Source organism: Macaca thibetana, chromosome 5 (assembly GCF_024542745.1).
Source record: "Macaca thibetana thibetana isolate TM-01 chromosome 5, ASM2454274v1, whole genome shotgun sequence".
Taxonomy (NCBI): Eukaryota; Metazoa; Chordata; class Mammalia; order Primates; family Cercopithecidae; genus Macaca; species Macaca thibetana.
This window is the reverse complement of record NC_065582.1, coordinates 139082257-139102932: the sequence shown is the minus strand read 5'-3', so window position 1 is coordinate 139102932 and position 20676 is coordinate 139082257. Positions and strand designations below refer to the sequence as shown.

Sequence of the window (20676 nt, the reverse complement as noted above, 5' to 3'; positions counted from 1 at the left end):
AACTAATCTCAGATTTTCTGTTTACCCAGTTATAAAATGAGAATAATATACACTTCCTATCATTTTCAGGCTGTTATGACAGCCATATAGGATAATTTATAACTGTAATTATTTAAAAATGTACAACACTATACAAATGTATATTAGTATGCAGAACAAATATCTACACTAGATTCTGACTTCTTTTTCACTTCTTGCTTTTCGCAGTTATCACTTCATCATCACCATCATCACCACAAAATATGTTATACAGCTAAGCAAACGTTATACTATTAAGAATGCTATATTTAATAAAGTAAATAAAACACAATATGTCCTTTATGAGCTTATAGTCTTAAACTTCTTTAACAAATCCAAGTTCAAACTTTTAAGAAGTTGTTTTCTGACATCACGGAACTAATTCATGCTAGGTTCTGGAACCAAGAAAATAGATAATATTTGAAATATCAAAGTAACAAGATAATAGTAAATGTAAAATATACATAAATCAAGCACTTGATACAAATTATGACATTTCTCATGTTTCCTCTTTTGGTGATGTTTTGCTATGAATTACACATAATTATTTTAAAATGCAATACTGACCTTGTAATTTGGGTGTCCTGTTGATTCATGGAATGAAGTAGATCTCAAACTGGTCAGCAGCTTTCAATTTGGTAGAGGATGCTATAGGGATTAGTATCACAAAGACAAATTTAGGAGCACAATGAATGAGATGCTGAGAAAAGGAAGAAGAAAAATGTGGTCACATAATAAAGTGAGTGACATTCAATAGTAGGATTTCAATGGGATTTTGATCTGCTTTTCCATCTGCTTTTGTTTTTATTTTGTGCAATTAAAAAACATGTTTTCAACCCTTCATTAACTACACATTCTATTTTATGATTCATTAATGGACTATGTAGGGAGGCTAATGCTTTGTCTTTCAAAATATCTGCCCTTTTTGCCCAGTGGTTTATCATGCTACTGTGATCACTCAGGGGCATGAATAAGGAAATGGCAAATGGCATCTGTCCTGTCAATCTTGAAAAAGGAACTTAATAGTGGTGCCTTTAGCTAAGCGTTGTTTTTCTCTTTCACAGGAATCACGACAGTGCTTACAATGACAACCATCAGCACCCACCTCAGGGAGACCTTGCCAAAGATCCCTTATGTCAAAGCGATTGATATTTATCTGATGGGTTGCTTTGTGTTTGTGTTCCTGGCTCTGCTGGAGTATGCCTTTGTAAATTACATCTTCTTTGGGAAAGGCCCTCAGAAAAAGGGAGCTAGCAAACAAGACCAGAGTGCCAATGAGAAGAACAAATTGGAGATGAATAAAGTCCAGGTAAGATATTAAATATTCCTAACAATATTCTTGTTAAATTTATCAGCATCATGATGCCCAAGGCTCTCATAACTTCAAAACAATTAATAAAATATTAGTTTATCTTTAATAAGACTCAACCAAGCCTTCATTTTACATATTCAGGGATTAAGGAATGAAGAAGTTAGATTGTGGGTTATATTGATTAGTAATATACCCTGGAACTCAACCCCAAGTCCATTATTATTTATTCTAAACCATTTGTAAAAGCATATGTAAAGTAATCATGCTAGATTTGTGTGGTAAATACATGAGAGAACTTAAGTGAATACACTTTACACTCCTAAATGCAGATGAGGCACAGTGGCCATAACCACAGACTGAAATCAAACTGCCTGGTTTTCATTCCCAGTTTAGTCACCTACTGGCTTTACAACTTCAGCCAAATCAACCTACTTAAGTCTTTATCTAGCCTTTTCTCTCAGTGTCCTCATCCATAAAATGGAGATTATTATAGTATGTCTATCTCACAGAGTTGTTGTAAGAACTGAGTTTTTCTCATTGGTACATCTTCTAACCTGTGATCTCATTGGATGGAATTAAATTTAAACGAATGATCTGTTTATTCTTTTTTTTTTTTTTTTTTTTTTTTGAGATGGAGTCTTGCTCTGTTGCCCAGCCTGGAGTGCAGTGGCATGATCTCGGCTAACTGCAAGCTCCGCCTCCTGGGTTCACGCCATTCTCCTGCCTCAGCCTCCTGAGAGCTGGGACTACAGGCGCCCACCGCCACGCCTGGCTAACTTTTTGTATTTTTTTAGTAGAGACGGGGTTTCACCGTGTTAGCCAGGATGATTTCGATCTGACCCCGTGATCCTCCCGCCTCAGCCTCTCGAAGGGCTGGAATTACAGGTGTGAGCCACTGTGCCCAGCCCTGTTTATTCTTTAAAAACATCTCTGTAGCCTCTACCTCTGAGCCATTTTTCACTGAAATCAATTTACCGTTAAGGACATTGACATGTGTATCTATCTCAAATTGTTTTCAAGATAGCACACAGGGTGACAACTGTTCATTTAGGCACTGATCTAGGCATTTGGGATACTGATGTGAATGAGACAAAATTCCTTACCCTCATGGACCTTAGGTTCTAACATGAGAAGATAGGCAATAAACACAAACAAATAGTAAGAGGATACTTTTAGTTACTGGTAAGTGCTAAAAAGAAAGTAAAACAGTGACTCATATCCGTAATCCCAGCACTTTGGGAGGCTGAGGCAGGTAGATCACTGGAGCCTAGGAGTTTGAGACCAGCCTGGGCAACATGGCAAAACCTTGTCTCTACAAAAAATATAAAAATTAGCCAGGCATTTTGGTGTTTGCCTGTAGTCCCAGCTACTTGGGAGGCTGAGACGGGAGGATTGCTTAAACCCGGAAGGCAAATGTTGCAGTGAATAGAGACTGCGCCGCTGCACCCAGTCTGGGTGACAGAGTGAGACTCTGTCTTAAAATAATAATAATATAAAAAAGGAAAACAGAGTACTGAACAAGAGAGTATTTGGGTCAGATTTAAGGGAGCAGGATACTTTGGTAAGACCTCTCTGTGGAATGACCATTTGATCTGAGACCTATGTGACGAGAAACAGCTAACCATGCCATGTCCATTCTAGGTAAATGAAATAGCAAGTGCACAGGCTCTGAAGCAGGAATTCCTGTGTGTTTAAATACTGAGAGAAGACCAGTAGAGCAAGAGCAGAGTTAGTGAGGGAGAAAGCAGAATAGTGTGAAATGTGGTTGGATAGTTAAGCTTAGGCCAAATTATAAATTTTCAGGGTGTATCTTCATGCTCTTTAGTATGACGAAAGTTTGGACAAACACTGTTTGAAAAATTAGCAAAGAAAACTTAGAGATTCAGCCAAGTGGTTAAAATGCAAAGGAACACATCAAATAAACTTCTATCTTTGTGTGAGGCACTATGTTCAGTGCTATGGGAAGAGAAGTAGACAAGATATTTGCCCTCAAGAATCTTCTGATCTTGTTGTGATAAGAATATTATACTCATATGAGGTGATTATAAAATGAGACAGGACACAGTTACTTTGAGTTGTATACCTGAAAAGAAGCAGCTTCCCAATGTCTGCTTGTAACCATACCAGCTTTAAAAGTATTTTGGGAGGCCACCTCTTTTCTATTCCCATCCTCATCTCAGTTGCCTTCCAAACATACTAGTTCATCCGCTGCACATCTTGGAATGTGTGTTAATTGATAAGTCACGAGGGAAAACCCTACCCAAAGGAGGTGGATTAGGTTCAGTGCTCAGAAAATTCAGAAGGCATGAACTGAATGGATACTCAAAGATAAGTAGAATTTAGGAAAGTATAATGAAGAAAGCAGGGCCCTTCAGTTGCTAAAAAGCAATGTTCTCTAGGGAGAGTAATTAAATTGAAACAGGAGAGTTCCCTGATCCGCTCATCTGTTGGGCTGCCACGCACTCGAACCCTATGGGAGGGGGAGCATGAAGACGGACAGGTGTGGGAGCCAGGGCCAGCACTTTTGGGTTCTGGCCCCATGGTAGCATCTAGAGGTGGGTGCCTGCGATTCCTGAAGCCCCAGTAGGTGTGTTACAGTGCTCCTTTAGCTCTGCCATCTGCAGATAGCTTAAGTGTTAACCAGCTCAGTGCCTCTTTGGTACCCAGGTTCTTGTCTGGAGTCCAGGAAGAATCAGGTCATACGGACAAGTTGAAGGATGGTAAATGTGGAGGATCTTATTGCTGGATGGAGGTGGCTCTCAGTGAGATGAATGGGGAGCTGGAAAGCGGCTGGAGTGTTTCCACAGAAAAATAGACATAATTATGACAAAATTCAAAAACAAATCATATTGAAACAGGGCAGAATACTTTTTATCAGACTCATCCTCCTGTTGATACAAATAATAAACTGTGAGCACATGTTTAGAAATCTGCTTTAAGACATGGGAGAGTAACAAAACAAGCAAAAGATAAAAGAGAATCAACCTTCAAAAGAAAGGAACCACACTGTGTGAAATCCATGTTTATACAGCTTTTCCCCTGAAGCCATGCCCCAGGCTGACGAATGTGGGGCGGCAAAACTTCTGTAGAAACTGACATTTTATTGGCCTGAGGAGTCAGATCATGGAGTTTGATTCTTCCAGAGTTCCTGGAAATTTCAGAAGTGAGCCATAGCAGAAACTCGACACCTGAGTGTAAACATCCACAGCTTGATCCCTGAACTACAAATGTACAGGTTAAATACCAAGGAGTGCAGAAAGAAAAAATAGCTAGAAGCTGGGGGAAAGAAAAATGAACTGACATTTTAGTTACTGTCCACCATATAAAAGTCAGAGTTTGGAGTTTGAGTCCAGCCTGTTGGGGAGTGTGGGGGTGGTAAGCACATTAGGTTTTCCATAAAAATCTCAAGAGGCTTATACCTTAAGAGTAAAGGATAAGTCACAAGAATAAGGGATTCCCCTTGGGTTAAGGGAAAACCTAAAACAGGCTCACCCTAATGACACATAAAACCAATTCTCCACATATTCTGGGTGATATGTTAGTCATATAACTGCCTACCAAACCGAACTCAACATTCTTTGGGGGAGATAGCAGAATCTAGAGTCTCTATGGTGCATCATTCAAAATATCTAATATATAGTAAAATATTACTAGACATGAGAAGAAACAGGAAAATGTGATCATTATTAAGAGAAAAACATTTGTCAATAGAAACAGAGCAGTAAAAGTCTCAAATGTCAGCCTAAAAGATAATTAGTATAAATAACTATAATTAATGTATTTAAAAGTTCATAAGAAATAGCCCAAAACTGGAAACAGCCAAAATATCCTACAATAGATGAATGGTTAAACAAACTGTGGTATATTCATACTATGGAGTACTAGTCCAATAAAAAAGAAATGAGCTATTGATACACACAAAAACTTGGATGTCTCTCAAGGGCATTAGATTGAGTGAAAAAAGCCAGTATTAAAAGGTTATAATACTGTATTATTCCATTTAGATAACACTCTTGAAATAACAAAATTATAGAGATGAAGAACAGATTCGTGGGTGCCAGGAGTTAGTGATAGTGGGGAAGGATGTGGATGGTTGTGACTGATTATAAAGAAGTAGTGTGAGGGAGATCATTGCAGTGATGGAATAGTTCTGTAACTTAATTGGAATGCTTGTTACATGAATCTATATATCCAATAAAATTACACAGAACTGTACACACTTTATGTCAATGTCACTTTCCTGATTTTCATATTATATCATAGTTATGTAAGATGTAATCAGTTGGAGAATCTGAGTAGGGGAGTACATGGGGCCCCTCTGCGCTATCTTCACAACTTTCTGGGAATCTATAATAATTTCCAAATAAAAAGTTTCAAATAAAGTCCATAGGAAAAATTGATATGGTATATGAAGAAATGGGGAGTTTCAGAAGATAACTGAAAGTATAAAAGTGGGACAATGGAAATCACAGAATTTAAATTTTTATTAGATGAATTAACATCACATTGTATACAACAGAAAAAAGGATTAGCGAAATTGAAGGTCATATTGGGCTTTTCTCAATTTCTCAATTGTAGCAGTTCTTACCATAAATGCTACTACTTTGGGGTTGCCTTAACAGATACCCTTACTCTTGATTTATTATTTGGTGTCTTTGTTAATTGTTCTCATGGGATCCTGTGCTTTTCCACTATAGGACTTCCATGATAGTTAGTATATGTTTATTTGTATAATTATATTTTAAAATCTGTTTCTCTTATTAAGCTACAGCTTCCCAATTATACACCCCAGAGCCCTTGTCTATTACATTTATTGTTCTTTCCTTAGTAGCTAAAAGGTAGATACCAAATAAGTACTTGTTAAATGAATGAATTAATTAATTGATAAATACTGGAGAGTTGTTCTCCATTTAAGATGCTTTTAGAAACCACACAAAGCATTCAGTGTTACATTATGTTTTATAAAATTCTTACATATTCATAATAAGTAAGAAAAAGAGACTATACTCCACTTCAGCTTCTGCTCCAGACTGTCTTACTGTTCCTATCATTTTTATTTTCAAAAAAAAGATTAAGTATGCTTTATATCAACCTCTGCTGTTCTTTTTGAATCACAGTGCCATATAACATCACATGTAATCTTCAAAGGAGCATTATGGCTAAGATTTTGAAATGGCACTGTTCGTCTGGGACTGCCCAAGGTTCATCGTCTCATGCCAAGGAAATCAAGGACGCAGTCACACAAGGAGCGAGGTTAAGAGCAGAGGTTTAGTAGGCGAAAGAAAGAGAAATACTCTCTCCTGCAGAGAGAGGGCTCCCAAGCGGGTCTTCTGGTCTGTGGTGAAATGCAATAGGTTTTATAGTTGAATAAGAGGAGGCAGTGTCTGATTTACATAGGGCATGAAAGATTAGTCAGACCAGGTCTGCCATTTGCATAAGGCTCAAAAAACTGGTTAAGGCTAGATGTGCCATTTGCATAGTGTGTGAAAGAGCTGGCCACCCCACTCTAATTTTTTATTATGCAAATGGGTTCTCTACCTGGATGGCGCCATGTTGCCTGCTTCTCTGTACTGTACATGGGATGACAAAGGAAAGAGAAGATGGAGCCTTCATGTTGAACATACCTGGCTTCCAGGTAGCCCTTTTCTACTGGCACAGCTGCCAGCATTCACCATGAAAGCTTCCAACTTCCTTACCTATGTCTACAGCTTGATTTTTCAGGCTGCTGTTTGTTAGAAAAGAAACGATTTTGGGGGCTGTTTTTTGCTAAAACAGAAATTCCGCCAAGGACTCTGTTGTCCTTACTATTTGTCTAAATAATTTCTTTCTATCTCCTGTATCAATTTTATAAACTTCTTCATATTTAGGTGGGATAATAATACAGCATTACCATCTCATGCAAGTTATAATCATCCCTGCACCTGCTTAGGTTTTGTAGTTCCTAACTTTCTTATCCTCTTCTAAAACCAAAAGCCCAGATGGATAATATGTCAATAACGAAGCAAGTATTTGCTTCATCTATTCAATGTGTCATTTCAGCAGTTACATTCATAATGCAAACTGCGTGGTATTTTAAATTGCTACCCGCCAGTTAAACTCAAAAATATAAAAAAGACTATTAATTTTTTTAAATATAATGGTTGGATGATCCTCTACTTTCAGATGCTTGTAAACAGTTAAATTTAAATGACATCTGTGCCCTGGTCCCAAACAATTTTCATTTGAGGGATTTCCTCAGTATTTGCCTTGGTTCACTGGAGCATAGAGTGGCCTTGTTCAGTTATTACACATTACTTTTGATAGCTCTGGCTGGGCAGCCAGGTCAAGGGGTATTTGTACTGAAGCTTCAGGAGTGCTTGCTTTGTCTTGATTTATATTTCCTCCAGCTGCTCTGAAGCATCTTTTTATATCAGTGCAGATGCTAGATCCAGACATTAGGAGAGTTTCAACCTCTAAGGTGATAAAGACTGTAGATTCATAAGCCCCTCAGGCATCATTTGAAACTAGAGATGGTATTTAGAGTTTTGAAAGATAGATTTCACAGTATGACTAGGCTTTAAGTAAGCTACCTCTGGGTCACTTTTATACTCATCTTGAACTTTTTCAGTTATACATACTAGCCACAATGCCTGTCCATTTGCAAATAAATGAAATGGCTGAAATTGTAGCTTGGGTGGTCTGTGAGCAGATACCGATTCAGTCATTCTGTGTCACAGGGGACACCAGAGGATATCTGCCAAAGATTCATACTGTGAATCCTGAGTATCTGAGATATGTCTTAGTTAATCTAGAAAGTTTATTTTGCCAAGGTTGAGGACGTGTGCCTTTGACACAGCCTCATTAAGTCCCATCGACATATGCCCAAGGTGGTCAGAGCACAGCTTTATACATTTTAGGGAGACATGAGACATCAATCAACATATGTAAGATGAACATTTGTTCGATCTGGAAAGGAGGGACAATTCGAGGCAGGGAGGGGGCTTCCAGGTCACAGGTAGATAAGAGACAAATGGTTGCATTCTTTTGAGTTTCTGATTAGCCTCTCCAAAGAAGGCAATCAGATATGCATTTACCTCAGTGAGCAGAGGGGTGACTTTGAATAGAATGGGAGGCAGGTGTACCTAAGCAGTTCCCAGTTTGACTTTTGCCTTTAGCTTAGTGATTTTGGGGCCCCAAGATTTATTTTCCTTTCACAATACCAAATATGTGGCTGCATCCCCAATAGTCAAGAAATAGATTTTTTCCCCTTAGAATCAGATATTAGTATTTTGATCTGGCCTCTTCTCTCCCATTCCTGTTCTCCATCGTGAGTCACCCAAACACTTACAGACAAGTTTCTAAATGTGAATCAGCTCTGTATTGTGGTTAATTCCAGGATGCAATGTGCAGGTGGAGGTGGGCATTGTAAAGGTATACAGCTCTGTCTTTAGGTCCAGCTTGAAACAGCTCCATATCTGTCAGTCTTTGAGCCTGGGACTTCAGACCAACTGGAAAACTCATCCTGCCTTTGATGAAACTTTCACCATCTATACCTAATATCCAGAATTTCTACTGACAGCCTGTGTTGATAGTTCATGAACTTCTTTATTCCTCAAACCCCTGGCCAAATCTGGCTTCGTTCACTTTTTGTTCTCTAGCCTTGATTTAATACTATCCTATCTCCAGTCTTCAGAAGTCTAATTTTCCTTTTCAGGAATCTCTGTCTTTTATTTTCTATTTTTTTCTCTACCCAGATATCTAGATCTCTTTTGGTGAACAAGAAAGAAGTCTACTTTATTTAACTAGTTTAAGAATAAAAGAGGAAGGAAAGGGATTTATTGGTCCACACGACTAGAAAGGTTGCAGCATAGTCCTAGTTTCACATGTGCTGTTCCAGGTGCCCAAACAATTTGTCAGAAGTATCTCTCTTCATCTCTTAATTCTGCTTTCTTTTGTATTGACTTTGTTTTGACCCTTCCCTCATGGTGGTCCCAAAGTTCCAAGTTTATAGTGTCAAATCTCTTTGACCCTAGCACAAAATTATTTCTTATATCCAATAGTTCTAATTTAAAAAGGCCCAGGATTGAGTCTTTTTGCACAGACTTGTCATATTTTCATGCACAAATCAATTCTTCTCACCAGGAAGATGGAAAATGCTAAATGCCCAGGTCTGGATCACACACGTGTCCCTAGAACCTAGAAGATGCAATCAGGCATACTTCAACCATATGAACCAAAAGAATATCAGGGCATTATCATCACAGGAAGGTAGAATGGAATCAGATAGGTCAAACTAATAGGCATCCACCACTACCTACTAGGACCCTTGGGATGTTTGGGTGGAATACAGACTAGGAGGATCAATCTAAAATGAGATGAACTCAAACTGGTGTTTTTAGCAAGCTTCCCAATTCATTCAGATATACCTCAATGTCTGAGAACCACAACCCTGGAGATCCTAGAGATTCTAGCCACCTCTGCTGGTGTCCTTGGCCATTGAAACTCAGAGTTCAGAGAGATGGCTCAAAGTGTAAGTTTCAGATTTCCCCATTCTGCAGACATTTACTCAGCAAAATGTATCTTAGGCTCAGTTCTGGAAAAGCAAGGAGGACATACTGAGTAGTGATGAATAACAAAAAAGCACCTGCCCTCCTGGAGCTTATATTCCAGTTGAGGTAATTGATAAATATGTGAATAAACACACGATATAATGGCAGATGATGATAAATATGGTAAAGAAAATGATGAGAAGCTAGCCAGGTAACAATGTGGGCAAGAAACAGCATTGCACAAGAGAAGCATAGCAGGTGAGAATGCCCTGTGGACTTAGGAGCAACAAGAGACAGCCAAAATAAGGCTGGTGTGGCTGGTGCAGTGCTCAAAAGCAGCCTGGTAGGAAATGAGAGCTGAGGTACCCACAGGAACCAAACCACATGGTGCTTTTTGGACTAGGGTAAGAAATTTGGAATTCATTCTATGTTTTGGAAAGTAACTAGAAGATACACACAGAGTAAACAGACGATATAAATAGACATCATTTATTTTACTTTCTCTTTTTCTTTTTTTTTTTTTTTAAAGACAGAGTCTCCCTCTATCACCTAGGTTGGAGTGCAGTGGTGCAATCTCGACTCACTGCAACATCTGCCTCCTGGGTTCAAACAATTTTCATGCCTCAGCCTCCCTGAGTAGTTGGGACTACAGGTGCCTGCCACCACACCCGGCTAATTTTTGTATTTTTAGTAGAGATGGGGTTTCGCCATGTTGGCCAGGCTGGTTTAGAACTCCTGACCTCAGGTGATCAGCCCACCTCGGCCTCCCAGAGTGCTGGGATTACCTGCTTGAGCTGCTGCACCCGGCCTGTTTTGCATTTTTCTTTTTTCTTTGAGATGGAGTCTCGCTCTGTCGCCCTGTTTTACATTGTTAAATGATCACTCGAGCTTCTATGCAGAGAAAGGACCACAGGGCAACATTTCTGGAAAGAGGAAGATCACTTAAGATGCAAGAGGTGATGGTGGAAAGAAGAAGACATGGAATACACCTGTTATGTGCTCATAAATACTAAAAAAAAGAAAGAAAAAAGTGAACAGAATCAGGATGTATTTAAAAGAAGAGCAATTTGGACCTGCTAAAACATAGAATGGGAGAAATAAGGAAAAGAAAGGAATCCAGGATAAATGTATCTACCTGAGTAATGTTCCGGAAAATTGCCAGTTGTTTCGTTTTATTTTTGTTTTTCTTTTTTTCCTTTTCTATTTCCTGGATAATATAATTTATTTGTCTTAGATTTATGTAAATTTGCACTTAATCTTCTGTTCCTTCTCAAAATGATAATAAAGTTTCCACTTCTGCCACAAGCTTTCAGGATATGCAAAGAGACATGCAAAGCATCACCAGAACCTCCCATCTCCTCCCCGCATAAAAGGTTTCAGGAATTCCAGGCTAAGAGATTAGGGTTCGGCAGCCCTGGTGAGAGCAAATGACTGACAGCAACAGCCAATACAGTACATTCTATTAGAGGGATGGGAAGATGAATGCTGGGTTGTTGCAACTGTGTGTTCTCTACAAGGGAAGGCAGCGGTTCGCACCGGTTGGCTTCATTAAGTAGAGTGTAGGCTTCTTGAGGACAGTGAATTAGCTTATTCTGTAGCCAGCCCCACTTCACTTGGTTTCCTGCTCTGTGCTTCAGAACCACTCAGTAAATACGAATCTAATTGAATTGGCTAGCAAGTGCAAAGTAGATTGAGCCCAGAGGTATTCCTCGACAGGGCTTTAAAACTGCCACTGAAAACAAGATTATATTTTATTCCAATTACTAAAATGAGTTCAGCTATATTTATATATTGAAAATATCCACAGCAGTTCAATTCTGTGAGTGGCAACATTTTTCACAGCCTAAGGCACTCACTGAGGATGTTGAGGCAGAGAGGAGAGAGTGAGTGAGATGGAAGGGGCGGAAGAAAGGCTGAACCCAAGTCAGAAAATAAATCTGCACATTCGCTTCAGATTTATGCTAAGGAAAGAAATAGTACAGCCATCACATCAGTGTTCTCTGGACTTCAGTCATTTGAGAATCACCCTATGATTTTTGGCATGCCTTTTGTATCAGTCAGGGTTCTTCAGAGAAACAGAACCAATAGGAATAGAACCAACATACAAATGATAAGAGATTTATTTTAAGGAATCATTTCTTGCAATTGTGGAAGCTGGCAAGTCCAAAATCTGTCAGGCAGGTTGCAGGGTGGAAACTCAGATGAGAGTTGATGTTGCAATCTTTAGCCTGAAATCTGCAGGGCATGTTGGAAACTTGGCCAACGTTTCTACAGTACCGTGTGGAGACAGAATTTCTTCTTTTCCTGGAAACCTCAGTTTTTGCTCTCAATGCTTTCAATCAATAGCATGAGGCCCACTCACAATATCGAGTGTAATCTCCTTTACTTACAGTACTGTAAATGCCAATCACATCTACAGAATACCTCCTCAGCAACATCTAAACTAGTGTTTGACCTAACTGGAAACCACAGCCTAGCCAAGTTGACACACAAAATTAACCACTATACCCAATGTATTTATCCCCATTCATTCATTTCAAAGATATTTATTGAATGCTTCTATATGCCAAGTACTTTTCTTGGCTTTGGGGAAACGGCTGTGAATAATACAACATCCCTGCCCCCTTGGAGTAACATTCTAATGGGACACTCAGTGGAAGGAACAAGTTGGATGGGAAGAGAGAAGATCAAGAGTTCTGCTCTGGCCATTTTGAGATTTAGATGCCTCTAAACATCCATGCAGCACTATCCTTTAGGTTCTTCTGTAGTAAGGTCCAGGAGAAAATAAGGAAATGTGAATTACTTTAGATTTTTCCCTTGTCATAATGAAATGTGAGCATGAATATAATGTTAAGAAAAATATGCACAAAATCACCAACTGGTCATATTTTCCTAAATACATTACAAGATACATGCAGCTGTTTTGCTTTCTTCATAATGTTACCTGATTTTTAAAAAACTAATTTTAGGAGGAGAGATGGTATTGACCATTTTCCTCCATAACAACGTGAACACCAGTATTTCAAGAACCTTATCTGTTTTGCTCACCACCATCTTCCCAGGATTGTTGTGTCATCAGAGTTAGAATTTAGAAACCAGATAATGGGGTTTATAAACAGTGCACTGGAGGAAGGAAGAAAAGTGTTCGCCAGCCAGAAGCTGGATTGTCCCTGCCACCTCAGGTCTTTATGAAGTAAAATTCCAGGCCTTTCTTTACATGAGAGCCCCTGTAAGACTTGTCTGGGATCAGCAGGCCTTAAGGCTGGGTGTCATGACCTTCAGGAAGGAGATGAGAGAAAGGCTCGGCAGGCAAGAAGAAGGTGGACATCGTGGTTGCAGGAGAGCAAACTTCAAAGAGGCTCTTGGAAAGGGCGCTGACAACCTGCATTTGAAAGAGGTCATAGTATTTGTCCAGTAAAACATTTAGAATCAATAGTGGGTCAGGGTTCCAGTGTTTGTACAGGAGACTGTAACATCAAGAGACTTTATTTGTTGAGATCTCTGAATTTATAAAATGAGGGACATGATGTTCTATTGCTTATGGCGGGGCTGATGTCTTCATCAGTGTCTGGAACAGTGCCTAAGGCATAGTAGGCACTCAGTAAACATTGATTGAATAAATGAGTGAGTGAATGCATGAACTACTATTAACATTTTAAATGATTATCCATGATCCACCTAAAATTGCCTTTTGCAGCCAGGAAATATGCCTGTTTAATAAGGAGTAGAGTGAGAGTGAAATATTGCCAAGCCCTTGGGGCTGCAGAACTAAACTGCATTCTCTGCTCCCCTTTACTGGTCATCTATCTGAAGTGGAAGAGGAAGGGTTTCTTGATTGGCCCTCCTGAAGCCTTATTCATAATTACATTCATTTTCTCTAAATTTAGGTTCAATGGCACTCTAAACTTTAAAAAAGAGAATCCATTATGTTGGTTTGAGGAATGTATGATTAATATACTGTAGTCATTCCTTCTAATCAGAAACAGACTTACCTCCCCTGTCACTGGAACTGATGAACAACTGCAGACTTTACCCAAAAGCACAGCAGTATTCAACATGCACCCTCTCAGTAAGTAGATCAGAGACAGAAAACTCCAGAAGGCACAGAGCCTAGAATGCCTGCTTCCTTCTTCTAAATATACCTGCCACATAGATCAGTGGGGAGCAGTGAGAGGGGAGAAGGAGAAAAGAAGTTGTACATGTTTCTCCCTTAGATTCTCTCCTGGGGCTTAGAGTAGGAATTCCCATACTTGAGGGCACTGTGAGGAGTGGGGAATAATTATCCCACGGGATAGTTCTTTCAACATCAGCAACTTTTGAAAAAAATCTGCTGGTCTCTACCTGCCTTAGAAATTCAGCATGTTAACAATTTTAATTTGCCTCACTTCCTTCTGACTCAAGGTTTAAAAACCTTCAATCTGGATTGTGCTCAACTCAGATATAGATATTTTGATATGTCTTTATTAATTAGGCAGCATTTAATCACTGCAGATGTTGGGTCAATGTACAACATGACTTCTTGCTCCCTCTGATGATATGAAGAAATAATAGCCCTTTTTCCATGGATATTATTTTTGGAAAGCTGTGTCAGCTTCAGATATAAGAATAACTTAGATGCCCTGATATGGTTGAGGCAAAGGGAAAGCCACTCTTCTCCAAGGGGAATGGGTTACAGCAGAACCAACAAGAAACTTGTGGATATCAGTAGTGGTATGGCTACCACATGTATACCTTACCCGACAGCAGAAAGCTGGAGGGTGAGGGTAAAGTATCACACTGTAGAAGAAATGCATGAGCATGTACACACACACACACACACACACACACACACACATAGACAGTCTGTTAACATCAGCCTTTAGGACAAGACCTACACTGGGTAAGAAAGAAAATGGAAGTGGGCAAGAATTGTTATATAGCTACTTTAAAAATTTTTCTGAAAAATAACATGGTAATGTTGATGTAACTCTATAGTAATGAAATCAGCTTTCATGGATAGTTGCAAAACTAGATCCATTATCTTAAATGTCAAACCCACTTAACGCTATGATTTCTAGCTCAGTGACAGAGAATATTGAGGGATTTGCACATACTGGTAAACTTCATGCAATCGTTAGGCACACATGAATCTGCACCAAGGTTAACCAACATAGGTTAATAAAATGTACCTTGTTAACCCTGACTTCTGTTTAATTAGGAGCATCTGTATGCTTCACTAGCCGATAAATTCTAGCAATTTTGTTTACTTAGAAAGATTCATAATAATGTAACTTAATGATGCATAGAATGCAGATCACATGATTCCATTTTACAAGCATTTTTTCAGAATGCTATGTCCTCCACCTGGAATGTTCTCCATAATCAAAAACTGTCAACGATTGAAAGCCAACCCTTGAGATTACCTAATGAAAACCTTCCATTTATGGATAACAGAACTGAGATGCAGACTTATCCAAGGCCATTTCTGAGTAGATAATAAAACTAGAATAATAACATAGCTTTCAACTCTCAATTTTTGTTCCGTCCTCTACCCATCTTTTAAAACTCAATGCAAGCCCCGCTATTACAAGAAGGCTTCTGTGACCCGCCCCCCCAGTGATTTCTCACTTTGATGAATCCCTAATCATGATATATATTATGCTATTTAGAATTTGATTGAAAACTTGTCACTCCCAATATTATGCTTCACTCATATATCTCTAAGAAGGTAATGATGTCTTATGGACAAAATTCATATTTTGTGATTATCTTAGCTATTCCAAAGTACCTAACAAAATCATGTGCTCCAGTCCTTATAACATACTTCTCCCTCCTTTAAGGAATTCAAGCATTTTGGTCCTCATCACTTCAACCCTACCATCCTCAGTAATGTCAACTGTCATGTACATGACTTTTTCAATTATAGACAAACAGTAGAGGACAGAGACTGCATCTAGCTCATTATTCCCAACGACCTTCACCGTCACCTGGCCTCAAGTCTCAAGCAAACATTAGTACATGTTCCCATTGCTCAGAAATATTCTACCTCCCATATCTCCATGTGTAAAATTCCCATTTCTGAATGTAGCCTGTTATCCTTCCATATCTTTGACTTCCTCACTCACTCCCATAGAATTTGCCATTCTCAATCCTTCTCCTTTTCCTGTCTACTGTGTCTCTTCCAGCTTCACTTGACACCCTATCCTGATATGTTTGAGCTAATGCTTTTATTTCTTTTCTTCCTTCGACCTGCAAACTTTTGAAAAGGAGAGTCCATGTAAACTCCCTTCTCCTTGCTACCAATTCAGTCTTTAATCCGTTGAAATTCAGGTTCTGCTTCAGCTCTTATTCTAAGACCACAAATGGTCTTACTGATAAATCTGTGAGCCTTCTTCATTCCCCCTGTTCTCTCTGAAACATTATTGACCATTCTCTCCTTCTGGATACTCTTCTCCCTCCTTGAGTTTCTCTTCATAGCATTCTGTTCTCTACCTCTATAGTTTCTCTGTGTCTCTTTCACTGACTGCATAGGTGCCTCCCACTCCTAAAATAATCTCAGCCCCAACATTATCCCAGTCATCACCACATATACATTACTTGCTGGACACCACCACAAGGATGCCTAACATATATCACAAATTCAACCTAAACAGCAAACTCTTTTTTTCCACCCTATACACGCAACACACACCAGACACCCCATTTTGCTGATGACAATGTAATCCTTTCAGCCTAACAGGCTGACAGTTTCCAGATCACCTTCCCTTCCTTGTGCTACAAATCTAATCAGTTGCCAAATCAATTTCATTTCTATTTTAAACATTTTTCAAAAGCTCCTCTTTAGTGTAGTTTTCCTTTTCTTTCTGCTACATTGTCCTAGTCCAGGCCCTCATTATCTAGCCCCTGAGCACCCCAATAGCTCTGGTTGGGAAAATAGGACTGAAACCTAAAGTCAACATCAACACAAAGTAATATATGCTAAAGGATATGTGAATGGAAAAAAAAAAAGAGAGATCCCTAACTGGCTATGCAAAAGTGCAAAAGTCATATCTGGACACAGATATGTTTCATCTGACCGAAAAATCATTTTTACACTATTGAGCCAACTTTAAGGGAAGACAAAATAAAAATCAATATGTTCAGGTTTTCTGGTAAAGGGGGTGATCTGGCAACATTAGGGTCTAGTCCATTCAGTGTAGCTGTCAACCGGAGCTGAGTTGCAGTCTCCTCCTTAGACATCTGCTCTCCAAGGCCCCATAGGCATCACCATTCCCTAACTTCACTTAATTACTTACTCTCACCTGGCCCTACTCAGTCATGCTTCTTGGTCCCTGTAGGTGGCCGAGTTTGTAAATTCTGTTGTAAAAGTCAGTGCTAAGGGTTTTTGATGATAAGGACGCTCATTGTGCTCAGCATATATCCTTGACACCTAACACTTTATCTCTCACGCAGTAAGCACTCAATAAATGTTGGGAGAAAGTTTTGGAGGTGACTGTGGGCAGGCAAAGTACAAAGGCACACAAAGAAAACAGGATTTAAATTGAGCCTTGGCCAAAACAGGTGGATTTGATTAACATACAAAGAGAGAGAAAATAATATTTGAGACAAAGAATATTCTGTGTTTTAATCCCAAATTTGGTACTGCTGTTTAATCTTATTGTTTAATTTACTTAACTTCTTTGAGGCTTGGTTTCCCTGTCTGCTGAATTAGGATAACATATATGTCATAGTGTTGTTATAACTAAGGTAAATTGCTCAGTAAGATTCAATTACTGAAATACTGGAATTACTAAGATAAATTACACAATAGAATTCAATAAATAGTAGTTATTAACAACAAAATAATAATAATAATAACTCCCTGAATAAAGCCACCAATAGAGGTATATGGTCAGGGCATGTGGGTAGCCCAATTAGACCGAAGCAAAATGCTTCACAGAGGGAAATAATGACAGATAAAAAAGGAGAGAGAGATGACGGAAACCAGAGTCGGTTGCCATTTCTCTCTCCAGCCAACTCAAATCTTAAAGCTAACAAATGCATCACTGAATTTCCTATGGTGTGTAACAAAGGCCAAGGACTGTGACCTGGTCCTCCCAGTAGAAAGTGCTTTGAATCAGATACACATAGGTTCTAATATCAGGGCTGGCACTTACTAGCTGAGTAAACGAGCCAGATTGTTAACTCTTCTAAATCTCAGTTGCCTTATCTATAAAATGGGTATGGATGGCCTTTTAAAATAGGGTTGCTGTATTAAACAAGTAATATATATGCTAGGCTCATGGTGGAAACTCAATAAATCTTAGTTCTTTAAACTGTACTACGGTTGTACCATCATGTGCTATCTATCCTCTGTCCCTTTCTTTTCTTTCTCTCTTGTTTGTATTTGCCACCCATGTTTTTCTCTATCTCTTCTTTGCCAGGCTCTTTTGCCTCCTTACCTATACCTAGTGTGTTAGGTGTTTACTAAGATTAATCTCATTCAAAAGCATTTATAGAACCCTTACTGTAAGTCAGGCACTATGCTAATACACATGTTAGCACAGCTCCCTCTACTGGCCTTGGAAGTACTTCAAGCTCATTTTCATGTATGAGTCACGTCCCTTCCAGGTAAATCAGTTCGCAAAGTATATCAGCTTGAAGTTAAACAAGGCCACATCCTGAGCCAAACTATGCTCACATTTTCTGTAGTTCCAAAAGAGTATGTGTGGGCATAACATAGAGAAGAACCAGGAAACCTGCGATAGGTATCACTGGAACTGCAGGAAGCATTTGTGAACAACAGTAGAGGAACAAAAGTCAAAGGACAGCCAGGCATATCCTTTGACCCATTAATTATATCTGTCAATTTCACCTGAGGAAATAATTATGGATATGCACAAAGATTTAACTATAAAATATTCCTTCTAGACTTGTCTGTAAGACTACAAAAGTAAAACAAACCTTAACATCTAACAACAGATTAATTCAATTGTGGTTTACTCATGTAAGCTATTAATGAAGCGTGTCACAGAGGAATATTTATTAACAAGGAAAGATGCCCAGGCTGTATTATTAACTGAGAAAAGCAGGTTGCAAGGCAAAATATATGAATGAACCTGTGTTTGTAAGTATATATGAATAGAGAAAATTCTGGAAGTCAAGCGAGATGTTAATGATTGACTCTGAAGGTGGGATTATGAATTTTTACTTTTTGTTTTGTGTTTCTAGCTTTGTTTCCATGTACCACTTTTATAACAAGAAGAAATACACACGCGCGCACACACACACTAGTGTTCTGTGAGTGGAGACAGATGACAGCTGGAAAACTAGCAAGGTGGATGGATGATGATAGATAGATAGATAGATAGATAGATAGATAGATAGATAGATAGATAAGGTAGATAGATGCATGGCCAGCTGGATGGATGGATGGATGGATGGATGGATGGATGGATGGATGGATGGATGGATGGATGGATGGATGGATGGATGGGTGGGTGGGTGGGTGGGTGGGTGGGTGGGTGGGTGGCTGGCTGGATGGATGGATGGATGGATGGATAGAGAGATAAGAGAGATAGAGAGATAGACAGACAGACAGATAGATTAGAGATAGATAGATAGATAGATAGATAGATAGATCGATCGATCGATCTCCACACGGGAGGCACATCAAGCCAGATGTTTAGGGAGACAATGTTTAATGAGCCTTATGGGGTATCATTAGTAACAGGTTAATGAAAACAGGCAAAGGTCCTGCAACTTGTGTCGGAGCCTGTTCTTTTTGCCATCAGGTCGACGCCCACGGTAACATTCTCCTCAGCACCCTGGAAATCCGGAATGAGACGAGTGGCTCGGAAGTGCTCACGAGCGTGAGTGACCCCAAGGCCACCATGTACTCCTATGACAGCGCCAGCATCCAGTACCGCAAGCCTCTGAGCAGCCGTGAGGCCTATGGGCGCACCCTGGACCGGCACGGGGTGCCCAGCAAGGGGCGCATCCGCAGGCGCGCCTCCCAGCTCAAAGTCAAGATCCCCGACTTGACTGACGTGAATTCCATAGACAAGTGGTCCCGAATGTTTTTCCCCATCACTTTTTCTCTTTTTAATGTCGTTTATTGGCTTTACTATGTACACTGAGGTCTGTTCTAATGGTTCCATTTAGACTACTTTCCTCTTCTATTGTTTTTTAACCTTACAGGTCCCCAACAGCGATACTGCTGTTTCTTGAGGTAAGAGATTCAGCCATCCAATTGGTTTTAGGTCTTGCATATCAGTTTTATTACTGCACCATGTTTACTTCAAAAAGCCAAAACAAAAAAAAAAATATTTTTTTCCAGTCTACCTTGGTCCAGGTTATCGGCTCTGTAAGAGCTCTATTAATTGCCATGTTTACAAACAAACAAAAAGAGAGAAGTTAAATAGGTAGATCTTTAGCAGTCTTTTCTAGTTGCCCAGAATTTTACTGATTTATTTTTTAGGGAAAATGAAAAGAGGACCTTGCTGTCCACCTGCACTACTTCCTGGTAAACTGTAACAATCTTCTGCTGCCAAAAAAAAAAAATAAATAACAAAAAAAAAACAAAAACAAAAAAACAAAAAACAAACAAAAAACAAAAAAACAATTTCCAGGATCTCAGAAGAAAAAAACAAAGCCATTGATAAGTTACAGATTTCCAGGAAGAAGGCAAAAGAAAAAGGAGCTTAGAAAGGGAAAGAAGAGTCCCTTCTATCCTTAAGTTCTCCCGTGTCCGTTGTAAAAGGGCTCCACAGCTCCATAGAAGAGGAAAGGAAGGGCAAGTGCTAGTCAAGGTTACACAATCCCAACCTGCCATCTTCACCGCACCATTAAGCTGGATAT

At 39.2% G+C, this 20676-nt stretch overlaps 1 protein-coding gene across 3 annotated transcripts in view; it reads left to right on the top strand.

Moving 5' to 3' along the window:
• Nucleotides 1-20440, top strand: part of GABRB1 (gamma-aminobutyric acid type A receptor subunit beta1) — a 450438-nt gene extending 429998 nt beyond the window's left edge. For all 3 annotated transcript variants that reach the window (XM_050791609.1, XM_050791610.1, XM_050791608.1), the window contains 2 exons: nt 1083-1327; nt 19611-20440. In XM_050791609.1, coding sequence (XP_050647566.1) covers nt 1083-1327; nt 19611-19955 — 590 coding nt within the window. In that variant the 3' untranslated portion in view covers nt 19956-20440. The remainder of the gene's footprint in view (nt 1-1082; nt 1328-19610) is intronic.
• Nucleotides 20441-20676: the final 236 nt, after the last annotated feature.